Consider the following 17,349-nt stretch of genomic DNA (forward strand, 5'->3'; position numbering starts at 1 on the left):
TAATGTCCATGTTGTGTTCATCTATTTATATTATATCACAATTTAGCTTGAAACATGTTGAAAACAGATAGTAGTAAGTTGTCTTAAAGACTTGACATGTTTGATGGATCATGTTATAGGAAGTAATAGAATGTTTATAGTTTATAAGGTGACCTTCGGAAGGAGAAAAATCATGACAATGTACACTTCCGGGCTCCAACATAAAGAAAAACGTACGCTCTGTTTTGAACTGCTTATCTTTTTTTTCTTTTTTTTTTTTTTTTTTTGATAATGATTCACATATTCATACGTTGGATTCGTTATGAAGCTCCACCTTCCCTCCATATAATAGACATTTGATGGTGGTGTTGCAACCTAAAGTTCTGAGTCATTGAAGCAATCAGAAGTTACATGCCAAGGTGCAGTAAGTTGTTTTTCTTTGTTTTCTTTAATTGGACAATTATACAATTTATATTTATACACTATAATAATGATCATATTTTTTTGCAATTAACTATACAGTTTACTTAATTAATGTATCTACTACTGTAGAGAGACACAGACAAATTTCAAATTTCTGTTTTTATTTTTTTTGTTAGTAGATATCGCTGGCGTCGGGCCAAAACCTTGTAGCTCCAAAATAGTCCCTTTTCGGGAGACCACAAAAACGGCAAGTTTGAGGTAGCAAGTCATTTTCAACACTTCACATTGGTCAATTATGTGTAAAAATAACACCCAGGCGTTGTGGACTGACCAATAGTGTCGATTTTTAAAAAAAATATGAAATGCCCGACACCAGCGATATACTTTGTCAGTCCCGAAATGAAGGTCTATACTCAGTTTACAGCCTTGTTTTTTCCTCCCACTTGCTATAGATTACTGTTATGTTTTATTGCATCATTTTACCACCAATAATAAAAGTAAAAACAATCTGACTGCACAAATAATATACAGATTACTTGGTGCTTTTTGTAAAAATAACAAACAAAAACATTATCACAAACTAAAATAATCTGATGGGCTGTGTCACTTGAGAATAATGAGTTGTGTATGTCTTGACATATGAGTACTTTCATTTTAGCGTTTACATAGTTCCTCTTTTGTTCCTTTTCCAGAGAGAACATGACATCAGGGTTGTGTTTTATCCTTCTGGCCTTGATTCTATCAGGACCCACTGTGGCCTTTGTCCCCATTGCGGGTGGTGCGGCCACTCATGTCAGTATTACAGGAACGGCCCTGTTGCAAAAAGTGACAGAATCATGTCGAGCCGTGGCTGAGGCTGCTGGTCATGAGTTCAAACCCACGGTAGGATAGAAGCTGAACTTGGCACACAGCATGCGTGATGCAAAGAATCACACACCTCCAAAGTGGTTCATTTGGCGGTTTTCTTAAAGGGGCGGTCAAGTCCTGAATTTTCTTGACAACTATATTTTCTAGTCTAAACATGGCATCTGAACATGTCATTTTCAGTCGACAGCAAGTGTCAAAATGCCAGCCCCCTGAGATGGATAAAAACAGGTGGATTTTGGTGCTTAATTCATATTCCACAAACTAATAATATTAGAATAATGTTAATCAGATTGCCGTGTTTAGACTAGTGGGGGCGTAGGGATTACAAATTATTTTTGACTTGACTTCCCCTTTGAGGAAAAAGCATTGTGATGGCATGAAACTACTGTACACTATACCCATAATTTTATTGGATTTTACATCAACAAAAGCTCCTTAGAGACTAATTTATATCATGTCTCACGTTCACATACACCCCCTCCAAAGGTATTGTAAGCGTGAGGCCAAGTCCTTTATTTTTACTTTAGACTAAAATCACTTGGGTTTGACATCAATAGATGAATATGAAACAATAGTTCATCTTTTATTTCCAGGTATTTACATCTGAATTAGACACACAATTTGGAAGATAGCGTTGCTGTATTTTTTAATGATAAATGTAGGTGATCAAAACTATTGGAACAGAACATATTAGAGTAAATTAAAATAATATTATACTGTATAAACACAGTACTTTAAAATAATTTGCCTGCAATTATCTGTATAAAAGTACATGCCCTATAGGGTTTAGGCCTGGGGATGAATTAAAACCTTCCACTTCTTGCTGCTGATGTGGGATGGTAAAAATAGATAAATAATTGCATTTTGAAATACAAATAAATGCATAAAAAGATACATACGATGGGGAAGAAAATGTCATCACACAAAAGCCAAGCTGTAAAAGTGAGTCTTAAGAAGTGATTTACAAATGTCAGCGCAATGTTGGTCATGATGTTGGTTGTTGGCGAGTTAAATATTTGTTGAGGTGGTACCTGATGTAAAATGTCTGAGAACACTTGTGTAGAAAATGGGTGGTGGGATGGATATTCCAATTCTTTGGGAGGTGAGGGTACCGATGTATTTAAATTTCACTGATCTATGTATCATTGGTTCTTTCCACTATAAATTTGTAATCAAATATCAAAAAAATTAACGGTGACTGAATATTTAGGTATTTATTTATTAATCTAACACGAATGTTCGGTAATTGCCATTACTGTCTGGCTCGGAGGAGATGGGATTTATGAGAGTCACCATTCTAAAGGAGCTCAGAGTGGAGGAGCTCAACATGGTGAACAAGAGCCTTGTCAAGCCTCTATCCAGAAATGCAGTCATTGTGACCGATCATGATGTCTTCATGGGGTCAGTGGAGGCACTTCCTGGAGAAGTCCATTTTGAACTGGATCCAGCAGTTCGGCCAGTACGGTGTACACCACGTAATGTCCCTGTCGCCAAGAAGGACACTGTGAAGGTTCAGCTGGACAAATATGAGGCAGAGGGCTGCATCATGATTGTTAGTGAGCCCACAGACTGGATCAGCAACATGGTCATTGTCAAAAGGCCGGAGAAGCTGCGCATGTCTACAGCCGCAGCATTTCAACCGTGCACTGAAACGGTTGCATTACATAATGCCCACATTGGAGGATGTACATTGGAGGCCAAGTGTCTTCCGCAGCTATCAGAAGTATGTGAACCTCTGATGAGACTCACTGACAAAGACACTATATGGCACTGGCTGCCGAAGCACCAAGCAGCTGTCAAGGAGATTAAGCGGCTCGTTACAATACTGTGTTGTGATACTATGATGTCACAAAACCAGTCACGATGCAGAGTGGCTCCGGTCAGCATGGCCTTGGGTGTTGTTTGATGCAGCAGGGACAGCCTATCGCATTCGCTTTAAGGGCACTCACACCCACTGAACAAAATTACGCACAGATAGTGCCTCAGTATAGTTTTTGCCTATCAGCGTCTTCATCATTATCTGTATGGCGGAGACAGGATCACTGCAGAAAAGTCCCTCATACCAATATTCAGCAAGCCTCTTCTGAATGCTCCCAATGCTGACAAAGCATGCTACTCTCTCTCCAAAGCTATAACTTGTATGTTATTTCTATTTTACAAACCGGGATCGGAAATATTTATTAGTGACACGCTGTTGCGCCACACTCACAGTCCAGGTCTCTGCATTCGGAGCACATGGTCTGTAGCATGGTAGATGAGCAACAGGCAATTGAACAAATAAACATGTTGGACTATCTCAACGTCACTTACAAACGACTGTTGCAGCTACAGCAACACACTGACAAAGACGCACAGTTGCAAGCTGTGAAGGAAATCGTCAAGAATGTCTGGCCAGCCGTTAAGGACAAAACAGAGCTAACAGTAAGAGTACATTGGCCTATCAAAGATGAGCTAAGTGTTCAAAATTGGGTTTTGTTCAGGGGGCAGAGAGTTGTGATCCCCAACTCCGTGCAGGCGGAAATTTTTGCCAGAATTTATTGCCATCACATCGGAGATGATGCCTGAGCATGGACTTGTCCCAACACAGTGGGAAAGACTTTCTGATATGCTGGTTGACCACTATTCAGACTTTGGGGAAATTGATGTTTTGCCAGACCTTGATGCGGAGACAACAATGAAGCATTGCAAAGCGCGGTTTGCTTGGTATGGGCAACCTCAGGGAGTCATCACTGACAACGGCCCCCAGTTGGCGTGCACTCAATTCCGTCGGTTTTCTGTCGAGTGGGAGTTTGAGCATGTAACATCCTCACCAAGGCATCCTCAGGCGAATGGGAAGGCAGAAGCAGCAGTTAAAATCGCTAGGAATCTATGCAAAAATTTACTTCGGGAAGGTCGGGATGCCCGGAAAGCAATTTTGCAGTGGCGAAACACACCGACAGAGGGAATGGACAGCAGTCCAGCACAGCGGCACGATGTTTGAAGTCATCTCTGCCAGTGGCTCCAGCCCTTCTTGAGCCACAGGTTATCACAGATGTGGTAGACAAACTACGCCACAGGAGACAAGTCTCTATTATCTGTGACAGGACTGCAAAGGACATGCCTGAACCCTGCAGTGGGGGAGGCGATTCGGATGAAACCACTGCCTGGTGACAGGACTGGCATTTGTCGGAGGGGAGTGTGGCTGCGGAATTTGGCTCCTCGGTCCTATCTAGTAGAGGTTGAGAATGCTCTCTCGCAACCGAGTGGCCCTTGGTGTTGTGGAGCCGCTGCCATCACAACACCCCATGGCTAGTGCTGAGGGGTTTGCATCCGGCAGCGATCGGGTCCAGACACAAGAGGACTTTTCCGAGGCTGAAGTCATGCTCGCCTTCTCCCCAGCCCAGTTTTCTGGCTCGCCGCGGATCATGCTCACAGCGACTGTCCCAGCATTATCATCAGCAACACCCCAGTCCTTTGCGGTCTCACGTTATGGCCAGAAGATACGGTCTCCCAGCAGACTGAATCTGTGAATTTGCATTGCGGGATATGGAATATGTGGGAGGGTTAAGTTCAGACTGAAATGTGGGGGATGACAGGGCATTTACTGGGATTTAGTGCCATCTTCTGGTTTTATGGGCCTCAATGATATGTTTAACTGTCTGGTTCCTGTTTGAAAAAAAAAAAAAGAGTTTGGGATTTTTAGCTGTTTTTCGAGAAAAGGGAGATGTTATAGGTGGTATTGCATACCACCGTGTGGAGGTTGAGTGTTACTGCACTTTGATATATTGATGTTCCCTACATTGTTGGCTGAGCCAGTTTGATGCTGCCTATATACAAGTTGCTACAGTAAACTGAAAACACGGAAATTATCCTCATGTCCGTGTATCATTTATCACACCATACTTCCAACAGTTCCCGTGGCAGGTCTTATGCCATTTTCAGGTCTGTTACTCTGTTAAAACTTGGAGTAGGAGCATTGCAATGTGGCTTGCGGGGTGCAGGCTAGCTACCTTGAACAGAGCAGCATAACTCGTGTGCCTCAAAACAACTCAAAATTTGTATTAATAATTGTTTGTTTACGATTACAGTGTTCCAATTTTGTGATCGTGAAGTGTAATAATCTAAATCGTAATTGAATTTCAATTAATTGCACAGCCCTACGTTGAATCGTATCGCATCCCATGTATCAAGATACATATTGAATCTTACTTTTTGGGGGTAGAGAGGCACAACCCCTAGTTGCAAATTTAAAAAAAAAAAGGGAAATTAATCACTTTTTCCATTCTTTGATGTTCAAATGCAAATTGAAAATGGAAAGAAAACGAATGATACGCACGTTATCACTGCCCTGCCCCACACGGATTTTTCTATTCTGTGACAGGGTTCTTCTCCTGGAGAGCTGGTCCAGGCCTGTCTTGGCCCAATAGCTACTGGTGAGGTGTCAGGCGTGAAGTTTCACTCTGCTCTACAAGAGATTTACACCCAAAATGGACTTGTCGATCGGAATTTTGCTAACAGGTGTGTCTAAGTAGATGAAAAGTCATTTATGATAGGTTTCACTAATAAATACGGTTCTGCTCTGGAAATAATTAACATCAGGTCAACATGCTTTCAGTGCTCCACATCATTTCAACTCTGAGGCCTTTTTGGAGGGACGTAGTCTCATTACAAAGGGCATGGCATCCATTAAGGCTAATATTCGCACTGAGAACTTCAAGGCTGCTAGAGAAACAATGGGTAGAGTCCTCCATACACTACAGGTGAGGGAAGTGGAGTACACATTTTGGAAGGCTACAAAAAAATACAGATTAATGAAATGGTTATCTCACACTTGAAATGAATAGGTGTTTTTCTATGTTCTGACAGGACTTCTATAGCCACAGTAACTGGGTGGAGTTGGGCTACACAGAACCATATGCTGCTCTCATACGCCCTGACCTTCCTTTGGAAAACCTGGCAGGTAGGTGTGTGTGTGGGTGTGTGGGCGTGTGTGCGTGTGTGTGTGCATGTACGTGTGTTTTATTACTGCTGTCATAATTACTTCAACGTGCCTTTACTCAACATTGGGTTGAGTGGGACGTCATCATGTACATGATTACTCAAATAAGTTGGGTAATATTCCTTCTTGGAGGAGAAAAGAATATGTACTGGCCTTCTGTTGTTTGATATTTTAAATGACTGAATGAATGATGTGGGAAATGCTTGTTGCAAAATTATCTGTTTTGTGTATATAATTTGAATATATAATTGAAGTTTATTACATTAAAATGGAATCATATTTTTCAAGACAAAAAGTGTAATTTATTTGTTGACCTGTGATTGTTGAATTGCGAATTGTTGACCCAGGATTCGTTCGAGGTCATAAGTGTTTGGCAAATTGTCAGACGTTCGCCTGTACTTTTCTTGTCTTAATTATGATGATGAACATTCATTATACTGTATGATTTCCACAAAAACAAGTGTAAATGAAGTGAAAATCCCCCCCCAAAACAAAATTTAAAAAATATAAAAAAACATTTTTAAAAAGAAAAAAAATGTAAACAAAGTCAGTGAACATACAAACCTGCGAGTATGCGGTGGGTTGAATGTACATGAAATATAGCCACATGGCATTTATTCTATAGTGTATTTTCTTTAGATGAGCAGAGTCAGTCGATGCGTCTGTCCGGAGCAGATGCAAGGCCAGGCTGAGTTGATGATGAAAAAAGACTTCTCCGACAATTCAGTTGATCGGAAACAAGATTTTATTGAGCGCAATACAGCTGATGCCAAAAGAAGTTGCTCTCTGAGTTGCTGCGGCGCGCATGTGTATGTTCTCACGTCTCCCTTCTTATAGGGAGCAGGATGAATATTCAAACTTGGTTATTACATATGCATTTGTTACACTTGAATGGCTAATTTTCATTGTCTCTTTCACGCCTGAAAACCTCTGAGAAAAAAGTCGATCCTGACGAGCTGGCGCCCTGAAGTCTACTTCAGATGACAGCTCCCCTCAAATTTATCACCCAAGGAGGTGTCTGTTAGCATCAGGCAAGGTCCAGGAATGCTTGCACTCATGTATATTTCCTGAGGCACCAGTGACCTATAGGCCCCCCAGGTCTACAGCAGATGTCTCCCCTAAGCTAAGAGCATTCCAGTGGTTTAATGGCGATATCTCCCAACCTAACATATAGGGGCATTCTGGCTATGAATGTATTAATTTATCTTAAAATATACTTCAATTCAAATAGCATGTTGACACTAAGCATATTAAAGTGTTTCAACAAAAACGTGTTTTAGAAATAAACAAATAACAAAAAATAGTATAATTGAGTTAACGGGTCCATTTCACAAAGCAGGTTCAACAAACTCTGAGTCTAATCCTGAAGTCTGAGTTGATCTACTCTGAAATAGGAAACTTTGAGTTTCCGATTCCAGAACAGCTGATTTGAAGCAGTTAACTCAACTCAAAGTGCCTTCACCTGGAGTTAGGCTTGTGCACCACAACTATGAAAAAACAGCTTGAATGGAGCCCCGATTCGACGAGTCACCACAGAGCGAAACCCGAGGCTCATTGAGATAAATCTGTTCGCGACCAGGTTAGGTTCAGAAAGTCTGTTACTGCGGTAACTGACTCAGATCTTAAGTTACCTCTCTCCCTGAAACCGGCTAGTTACCTCTCTTTCTCTGGTTTGAGTTACCTACCTCTTTGAAACGGAAAAGTCAGAGTTTTCCTTATTTCAGGGTTAGCAGAGTCAGAGTTTTCACTAAACCCGCTTTGTGAAATGGACCCCAGGACCATTATTTTATGCCCCTAGTCTTAGTTGAAATACCATCAATTAACGTTCGTCATAAAGCTGTACATCTGAAGACTTTAAGAAGATTTGGAAGAGACCCTTGGAAAACTATAATCTCACACCTGCTCCGATTTAAAGACAACTTATAGCGTTTTTAGCCACAACCTAGTCTCAGACTGAAATTTTACAAAGACTGTGAATTTTGCAGGGTCACTATTTACTTTAAAGACTACAACTAGATACTTTAGTCGCTTTTGTTTTCCGACAATGCAATCTTTTCTCATCATGCTCTTTGGAAGAGTTTCCTGTTTCCAGTTTTGTTAGAGCTGATATATTGGTTGTTGGTTGTGTCACATCGCCACAAAGAATGAAAGACTTGTGATAATATCAAACACATTTGTTTAGTCATAACGCCAGGACTAGGAAAAGACTGATTTAAAACAGCTGAGATTACCAATTTACACTAAATGACGAGAGTGCGCTGTGTCTCCAGTACAACTCTAAAACTTCCTTCTGACCAAATGGGAGCGGCCGTTAACTGTCGCTCTGTGAAGGTTGTGTTTCGGATTGTGTGGGAATTCACCATCTTTTTTACTTGTCATTGTACTTTTTTTATTACTTTAGTCATATTTATTTCTCTTTTGGCCCTTACACTCTGTCCTAACACAGATTTATAAAGTATACAATATGTTCGCCTTCTGCTTCTGTAGATATTGATACTGCCACCTGCAGTGACTGTGCCACAGGTACGTGTCCCAACCCAATCCTTCAAAACATCCTGAAGGAGCGGATTCTAACTTCTGGCTACATGGGCATCTTTTCTGCTGTCAAGCCTCAAGGTATCACCATCAATCACACATTTTTAAGACCAAACCAGATTTAACTCACACTGTACAGTGTTACCTGCTTGCCATAACCCTACCACAAGTGGAAATACAAATAATGCTGAAGAGCGGCGGCATCTGCAGTACATGCGAGCACTCACTCAGGGGTCTGGTCAGATTTAAGATTCTGTTTCTGCAAGTACGGAAGGATTGCCTACTGATGTTCCTGTTCAGGGTCCAATTAAATGAATTACAAATGCATGTAAGGAAACTCAAAAGACTGTACCCAAACAATCACCAAAACAAACAGCAATCAAGAATCAAAACCAAATGTGAACACGTGTGACATTAAACATGACCTGGGCAATCTACGCCCCAAGGGACAGCCAGGGGCCACATCCAGCCCATCCACAGTCTCTCGCTGGCCCTCACAGAGACAACGAAGTCAAAATAAATCGTATTATATGCAGTGTTTTTAGTTTGAATGTTGTGAAAGTTTATTTTATGCACATTCGCTGGTACAAGAAAGATAGCAAATAAGAGCTACGATTGTGTCTGCGTTGTTGCCATTTTAGTGACATTTTTGCAATATTTCAAGACTTTTCCCACACTTCCAGCAACCATTTTTCCAAAAAAGAGACTAGCAAAAATCACGACAGTGGGCCTAATTTTAGTAACATTTCCTGTACAGTGGAGGGAAGAGGGCCAAGAGGATGTGGCCTGATAATAATATACACAAATCTGTATTCTCATAAGTTGTACATATGTACTGGAGGTATTATAATTGATTACTGCATCATTATATGTACATCACTCTCAATAATATTATACTTCGCACTTATTTTGGGAGTGGTGCAGTTCAACTTGTTTCTTGTCCTTTACCTCTTCCAGGTAAATGTAGCCATGGAGGTAAAGCTGATCTCACTAGCAGAGCAATCCCTAGAGGAGGAATCAACAAAGATGAGCTTCGCTCTGACAACGTGGCCTTCCACAATGCTGCTGTCAATGTAGCCACAGCTGCCAGCCTCCAGCTGCTGGAGGACATCCGGTTGACTGTGGGAAACAATGACTTCCTGAGGTGAAAGGATCACAAAAAAATAAAGACAGACAAATAGTGCTTCTTCTTTGTGGTGCCAACAACTCAAGATATGTAGTCTGTTTTTGCGTGTCAAATGTCAAAATAGTTTGACAATGTTATTTATTTGTTGTTGTTGCTTTGTTCCCCTTACGAGTACTATTTGTTTAACACAGACTGATGGGGATCACCCGCTCTTCTGTGGTGTCTTTTGTCATTGATAATACTGGCAGTATGTCAGATGACATTGATGAAGCCCGAAAAATTGTGTACAAAATCATTGACAGCAAAAAAGGAACACAAGATGAGCCATCAGAGTACATTTTGGTAACCTTCAATGACCCAGGTAAGAAGGCCTCATTTTGTTTAAAAATTGACTATTATCTGCAATTACGGTTTAATAGTAGTGTGTCAGCACTAGTGTTGCACGGGATACTGGTATCAGTACCGTACCCCAATTTTTCTGCGTCAAAAGCGGCTCTATACCATTTTTTTAACACTGGTATTTAAAAAAAAAAATTAAAAAGCACACATAGCTCACCAACTCTGACTTGAGGCAAGTATACATAAGCGCATAGCCGCCTGTCCACCGACACCTTTAAGTGGCACTCATCCTGCATGTGAAGATGGCCTCAAAGTATGGTTTTTGCTTACGTGGCCGACAGCCATGGCAAGCCGACCAACATGACAAAAAAGACCATCAATAGTGCTTTTTTTTAAAACTGGTCGAACACGTCCAATCCGAACGAGTACCTCGCTGACCGGCAACAGTTACAGTGACAGGTTGTGATGCAATTGCTAACACTTACCTCAAAAGTAATACTAGAGTGTGAATTATTTTGTTCCTAATTTCACAGGGCATTCGACTAGCTGGGAGCGGATTAGAGAAGAGTAGACACACACGCATGCACACGCACACAGAGAAGCAACATTACGTTGAGTGACATTATCAATTAAATGAACATATTTGCTTGACCGTAACAGTGCAAATGTATTGTCAGCATCAACAATGGATGACATGAAATGCAGTCAAATAGGTCAGGAATATGGCATGTCATGTAAAAACCTATAGTGGATAAGAATATATACGTACATAGATTGACATACATTATGCTTATAGCAGGCACTCAACTCATTATTTAAAAAAAAAAATGTGGTTCTTAAAATCAGAATTGGCAAATTCTGTGTCCAAAAAGCATAGAGGCTATACAGCTGCATATCTGGCCATGAAAATGATCATAATCTACTCAATACTGCATTACAGTAGATGTCAGATTTATGGCTCTATAAACCTCTGTGCACATTTCTGCTAGTGACATCTATATAAATGGAAACTAGTTTCCTTAAAGTTTATTTTACATGTAGTCTATAAAATATAAATAATCATGTAGAGAAACAGTGTTATATATTTACTATATCTCACTCTCCTTCATGTGTGCAAATGTTCATAAATGTTTAACACTGGTTAAAATGTTATTTTCTTATCAAGCATATCCTAATATTTGGAATTAATCAAACATTTTTTTTTAAATGAAGTTCTTTTGTCAGTTATACTTTTGCTGCTTCTGCTGATTTTAGATTTTTGTTGAGGTACCATTTCGGTATCAGTATCGAAGTCCAAATTTTGGCATTGTGACAACACTAGCTAGCACAAATAAATGTTTATAAATTGGGCTAATGTGAATGAGAAGTCGGTATAGATTATACATTCTTGTGCTTTTTATGTAGATTTTGGACCTTTATTCAGGACAACAGACCCTGGTGAAATGAAAACAGAAATTTCAAAGATAAAAGCGGAAGGAGGTGGTGACTTACCTGAGATGTGCTTCTCAGGACTTCAGGTACTTAAAGGCAAATTAAATGTTGAAAGGTTGAATTGAAATTGCAAATTAAAATTGTACTTGCAGTAAATGAAATGCATTCTGCAGGCTGTGATAATTCAGTGTAAATTAATCAGTACTTTTTTTTTTTTTAATTAAATCTCACCAGTTGGCTCTCACTGGTTCGCCTGCCTCCTCCCACATATATGTTTTCACAGACGCTACAGCTAAAGACATCCACCTAAAAAATACCATTGTGGCCCTCATCAGAAGCACCAAATCAACGGTAAATGCTGACGTTCAATTGTACCTCGTGAATAATGTAAGATGATTTTATCGGACTGTACCGGATCTTGGCAGGTGTCATTCTACCTCACCGCGAACCTTAGAAGACGTCGCCGTTCTGTCATGGCTTCTTTATTTAGTGACTACAAGGAACTGGCTCTGGCGTCAGGAGGCCAGGCCATACAGGTGTCCAAGAGTCAGTTGGCTCAAGCCACAAACATCATCCTTGATACCTCCACTTCAGCTTTGGTAAGACTACATTAGGATTTAGCAAAAACTCAAGGGGATTCAATCATCTGAGGCATTCAACATTTGTTATCTGATTGATTTCGAGACTCTGTGAAATCAGTGAAACGCATACTGTGCATGCCTTTTTTTTGTTCTGTTTACTTCAGGTGACAGTTGTTCAGAGTGCGAGGGATCCTGGGAAGCCAGAGACCTTCCCTTTTATGCTGGATGCATCCCTACAAAATGTCACCATCTACATCACAGGAGCAGCACTAGCTTTTACACTGATCAACCCTGCAGGTATCACGGGCAGAGACAACTGTGCTTCATGAGCAATGCCAGACGAGATCCTGCAGATGGCACATGTTTTCTGTTTTTCCGTTTGTTGTTGTTTTTTTCGCTGAGGAATTACATTATCTCACAATTTATCGAATAATAGTGCCTTCTTGCATACTCCAGGTGTGAGCCAAAGTGATACAGAGACCACTGGTGCACTGGCATTCATACAGACAGTGGGAAACCTGAGGAGAATTCTACTTAATTCAGACAATCAGACTGGCTCCTGGAAAATCAGCATTAACTCTAAACAACCATACACAATTAAAGTCACAGGTCAGTAACGTATTCAATACATATACTTGTAACTTGTCAATGTTATATATTTGTTATACATACCTACACGCGCACGCATGCATGCACACACATGCATACTGTTGTTATTATTAGATTGTTATCAGACCATAACAAAATCACCCAAACAAACCTGGGAAAATGTGTTTTGGTCCAAAGAAACCAAGGTCAAATTGTTTGTTCATAATTCTAAAAGGCATGTTTGGAGCAAACACAACACTGCTCTCCACTAAGAGAACAACATATTAAAAGTTCTTTACTTTTTTTTCTAGCACATCAGCTTTTTGATATATTTTCAGTTTTTGTTTTAAGTTTGACCTATAAAAGTTAGTCCCAGTGACCTGAAGCAAGAGTTTTCTCAAACAATAAAAAGATGCCATTATAATGTGGCGTTTGAATGTAGGGCTGCACTGCAGCTATCAAAAATTATGAGTATTTGAGTATCATACTGAAAATTCTGTAGAATAATCGTGTATTTATGAAAAGGATATTTTTATTTAAGTACATCTCACTTTGAAACTACCAATTGGTTTGGTACGGATGAGAAAAATATTCTGTAGAACACGTTTTGGAAGTGTGAAGGGCCCTAAAATGAAGACACCTTGAGAGGAAACAGTTGAAATGGTAAACATAAATATTTGTCTGCTAACTTAAGATGTCAGATAAGTGTAACTTATTTCAAAGCAAGAAAAAGTGGTCTAAATTACACAAACTCATACTTTAATGTAATCATCGTTATTTATTTATTTATCAACTTTTCACATGCACGTGCAGGGGAGGGGACAGGGGCTCTGCTTCCCCTGTCTCACTGCCTGCCCTGATAGCACCTCCCTGCTTTTGATGTCAAACCAAACTGTAGTTTCAATCGTTCAAGGGGAATGTAGTTCACACCATGTGCATTGCAATCCTTTGCTTTTGAATTTTACAGCATCTGTTTATTAAAAAGTACAAAGACGTTTTTAAACAGACACTTGTTCTGGAATTTATTGTGGGTCTTTTGTTGTGTTTCAGGCCAAAGTACTATCACCTTTATATATGACTTTGTGGAGAGTTTCAAGGGACCTCACCCAGGTTATGCAGTGCTCAGTGGGCTTCCACAAGCTGGTACAGTACATACATTCAATCATATAACTGGAATGATAAAGGCGCATGGACGTGACATAATCATGTAACAACCTTGTAGACATTCAACATTATCTCTCAAATGTGTGATAGGTAAAACAGCCTAATATACAATGTTAAAATAATTTCTGAGTTTAATGAATACTTTCCACACAAAAAAAGTACAGTATAAACACAAAGTGTGCAATGAATTAATGTGAACTTTATTCACGTTGTAATTACTGAATTAATCTGCCCAGTGTCACAGTTGAAATGGTAACCAAAGAAGTAAATGATTTTGATTATATTTTCAAATAAACAAAACAACAGAAAAATATAATTAATTCATGTTATATATTACAATTGAATGGAGTAATATCAGTAAGTGTAACCTTCCAGCATAAGTCATTTAATTAAATTGTGTAAATTTGTATAAATTTGAATTTAGCCATCAAAGGTCATCTCGTGTTTTCTTCATCAGGCCAGCCAGCCACCTTGATGCTTTCTGTAATGGGAAGAAAAGGTCCATCCTCCATCAGAGTAGAAAATGTTGGCCTGGTAGTGTCTGACACTGGAGTTGAAAGTAATGGTACAACAACTGACATGGGCAACGGAGACATCTTGGTGGCAGTTGATGCAGTCCCTGCAGGGGAGTTTGTGGTCATCCTGAAAGGAACGGACACGGTGTCAAGCAGTTCCTTCCAGAGGCAATCCACCACTCAGTTTTCTGTCTCCAAAGTGAACATCCAGGTCTGCGCCTAATCTACAAACCCCAATTCCAATGAAGTTGGGCCATTGTGTAAAATGTAAATGAAAATAGAATACAATGATTTGCAAATCAAATGAAGTCATTACAAAGACAAGATATTGAATGTTACAAGTGATGAACTATTTTGGGGGGAGGGTGGCGGGGGCAAATATTCTCTCATTTTGAATTTGATGCCTGTAAGATGTTCCCAAAAAAAACTGAGACAGGGGCAACAAAAGACTGGGAAAGTTGAGAAATGCACAAAAAACACCTATTTGGAACATTCTACATGTGAACAGGTTATCTGGAATCAGGTGAGTGTCATGACTGGGTATAAAAGGAGCATCCCCGAAAAGGCTCACTTGTTCACAAGCAAGGATGGGGTGAGGTTCACCACTCTGTAAACAACTGCATGAGCAAATTGTCCAACAGTTTAAGAACAATGTTTCTCAATGTGTAAATTGCAAGGAGTTTAGAGATTTCATCATCTACGGTCCATAATATCAAAAGATTTAGAGTATCCAGAGAAATCTCTGCTGCAAATGGCAAGGCCAAAAACATTGAACATTGAATGTCCGTGACCTGCGATCCCTAATGCGGCACTACATTAAAAAAACGCCATCATTGTGTAAAGGGTATTGCCATGTGTGATCAGGAACCCTTCTGAAAAACATTGTCAGTTAACACAGTTGGTCGGTACAGCTACTAATGTAAGTTAAAACGCTTCCATGTGACGCAAAAGCCATATACTGGAGCAACAACACCCAGAAAGGCCGGCGGTTTCTGGTTCCAAGCTCATCTGAGATTGGCTGACTCAAAGTAGAAAAGTGTACTGTGGTCTGACGAGTCCACATTTCAAATTGTTTATAGAAATCACAGAAGTTGTGTCCTCCAGGCCAAAGAGGAAAAGGAACATACTGACTGTTATTAGGGCAAAGTTCAAAAGCCAGCATCTGTGATGGTGTGGGATTGTATTAGTGCCCATGGCATGGGTAACTTACACATCTGTGAAGGCACCATCACCAACAGCGTGGCTTCGAAGTAAAAAAGTCTGAGTACTAGATTGGCCTTCCAGCAGTCCAGGCCTGTCTCCCATTGAAAATGTGTGGCCCATTAAAGAGACGCAAAATATGACAATGAAGACCATGAGCAACTGAAGTCAAGCAAGCAAGAATGGGAAAGAATTCCACTTACAAAGCTTCTATTAGTGTTCTCAACTGAGAATACCGGCCCAAAGACTTATTGAGTGTTGTTAAAAGGGAAGGTGATGAAACACAGTGTAGGCATGCCCGCCCCAGATTTTTTTGGAACGTGTCACAGGCGTCAAATTCAAAATGAGTGAATATTTGCACCCCCCCCCCAAAAAAAAATAATAGAAGGAAAAAAAACAAACAAAAAAAAGAAAACGAAAGTGCATCAATTTGAACATGTTTGAACATATTTGCAGTGTATTCAATTGAATACAGCATACGTTGAAAAGCATTTGCAAATCGTTACATTCTGATTTTATATACATTTTACACAAAGTCCTAACTTTTTTGGTATATTGGGGTTTGCACTAGACATTATACAAATTCTGTTTAGTATAGATAAAGTGTTGACTCCTACATTTTAGGCCATGGTGGACAGGAGTGGGGAGCCGGGGGAAGACTTCAACCTCCCTTTCAGTGTTATGACCCAGGGTCCAGGTGGTACATTTACCATCAGTGGAAGAAATGACAGAGGCTTCACAATGTCATATCCAACGAGGTGAGCTTGTGGATGCAGATGTATTGCTTTAGGTTACATTAACTCTACATTTAAAGTTGAAATCCGTTTTGTACAAAAATCCCAACATTAAATTCTCATTTTATTATTAGTATTGTTTTTAAGTGACATTTCCCATCTTCTCTTGACAGTCTTAGCCTGACAACTGGAACATATGCCAATGGAACTATGACCATTACGCTGCCTTCTAACACGTCATCTGGAACTGATGTCACTTTGACTTTAGACGCCAAATCTCCCAGTGGTATTGACTCCAATTATGCTGTTCTGAGACTGTCTGTTGTTGCTAAGGTAATCAAACCGTTTTTTTTTTCCATTCCACACAAAGCCTTTTTATTAAGTGTTGAGTAAAAGAAACATTCAATAGAATAAAATAAAATTTCCATTTGTCCTATGTTCTCAGATTACAGATTTTGTCCAGCCTGTGTGTGAGGTGGTCAGCGTATTGGCTGATGACTGCCCCCATGATATGTCTCAATGCACGTTTTTCAAGTGGGAGCTGTCTGCCAAACTTACTGATGGAAATGGAACGGGGATAGAGAGTATTTCCCTCCGCCAGGGGGACGGCACTCTATCATACACCACCCTGAGTGCCCCGAGTATACAGGCGAGCTACAACGCCTCCTGCTGCTCACAAATTGTTGAGTTTGTAGCTGTTGATGAAGTTGGCAATGTTGGCAAGTGTTATCACTCGATTGTGCGATCTGCTGGCCATGCTGCTTTAAGTCTGTCAGTGCCTTTGTGGTTGTGCCTCTTGATGTCTGCGTGGAGTCTATATACCTGAAGCGCATCGATCTGGTTTCTCCAACTGCCCTATCTCCATCAAATATGGGATAAATAGGCTGGA

At 40.1% G+C, this 17,349-nt stretch overlaps 1 protein-coding gene across 1 annotated transcript; it reads left to right on the forward strand.

Moving 5' to 3' along the window:
* Positions 1-1,095: 1,095 nt before the first annotated feature.
* On the forward strand, positions 1,096-17,286 carry vwa11 (von Willebrand factor A domain containing 11). Its single transcript, XM_086032764.1, has 17 exons — positions 1,096-1,284; positions 5,630-5,766; positions 5,864-6,008; positions 6,115-6,208; positions 8,735-8,863; positions 9,740-9,926; positions 10,100-10,269; positions 11,652-11,764; positions 11,913-12,029; positions 12,104-12,277; positions 12,424-12,556; positions 12,716-12,868; positions 13,898-13,990; positions 14,469-14,737; positions 16,351-16,484; positions 16,634-16,793; positions 16,906-17,286. The coding sequence occupies exons 1-17, from the start codon at positions 1,102-1,104 to the stop codon at positions 17,284-17,286; spliced, it is 2,772 nt and encodes a 923-aa protein (XP_085888890.1). The 5' UTR covers positions 1,096-1,101.
* The last annotated feature ends 63 nt before the right edge of the window (positions 17,287-17,349 follow it).

This window comes from Filicampus tigris, chromosome 6, assembly GCF_054856515.1.
Source record: "Filicampus tigris isolate MCC_2025a chromosome 6, RoL_Ftig_1.0, whole genome shotgun sequence".
Lineage (NCBI taxonomy): Eukaryota > Metazoa > Chordata > Actinopteri > Syngnathiformes > Syngnathidae > Filicampus > Filicampus tigris.

Coding starts and splice junctions, on each gene's coding strand:
- vwa11 (XM_086032764.1), top strand. CDS start 1,102: ATGACATCAGGGTTGTGTTTTATCCTTCTGGCCTTGATTCTATCAGGA. Junction 6,209..8,734: donor TCCTTTGGAAAACCTGGCAG/GTAGGTGTGTGT, acceptor CTGCTTCTGTAG/ATATTGATACTGCCACCTGC. Junction 8,864..9,739: donor TTCTGCTGTCAAGCCTCAAG/GTATCACCATCA, acceptor TACCTCTTCCAG/GTAAATGTAGCCATGGAGGT.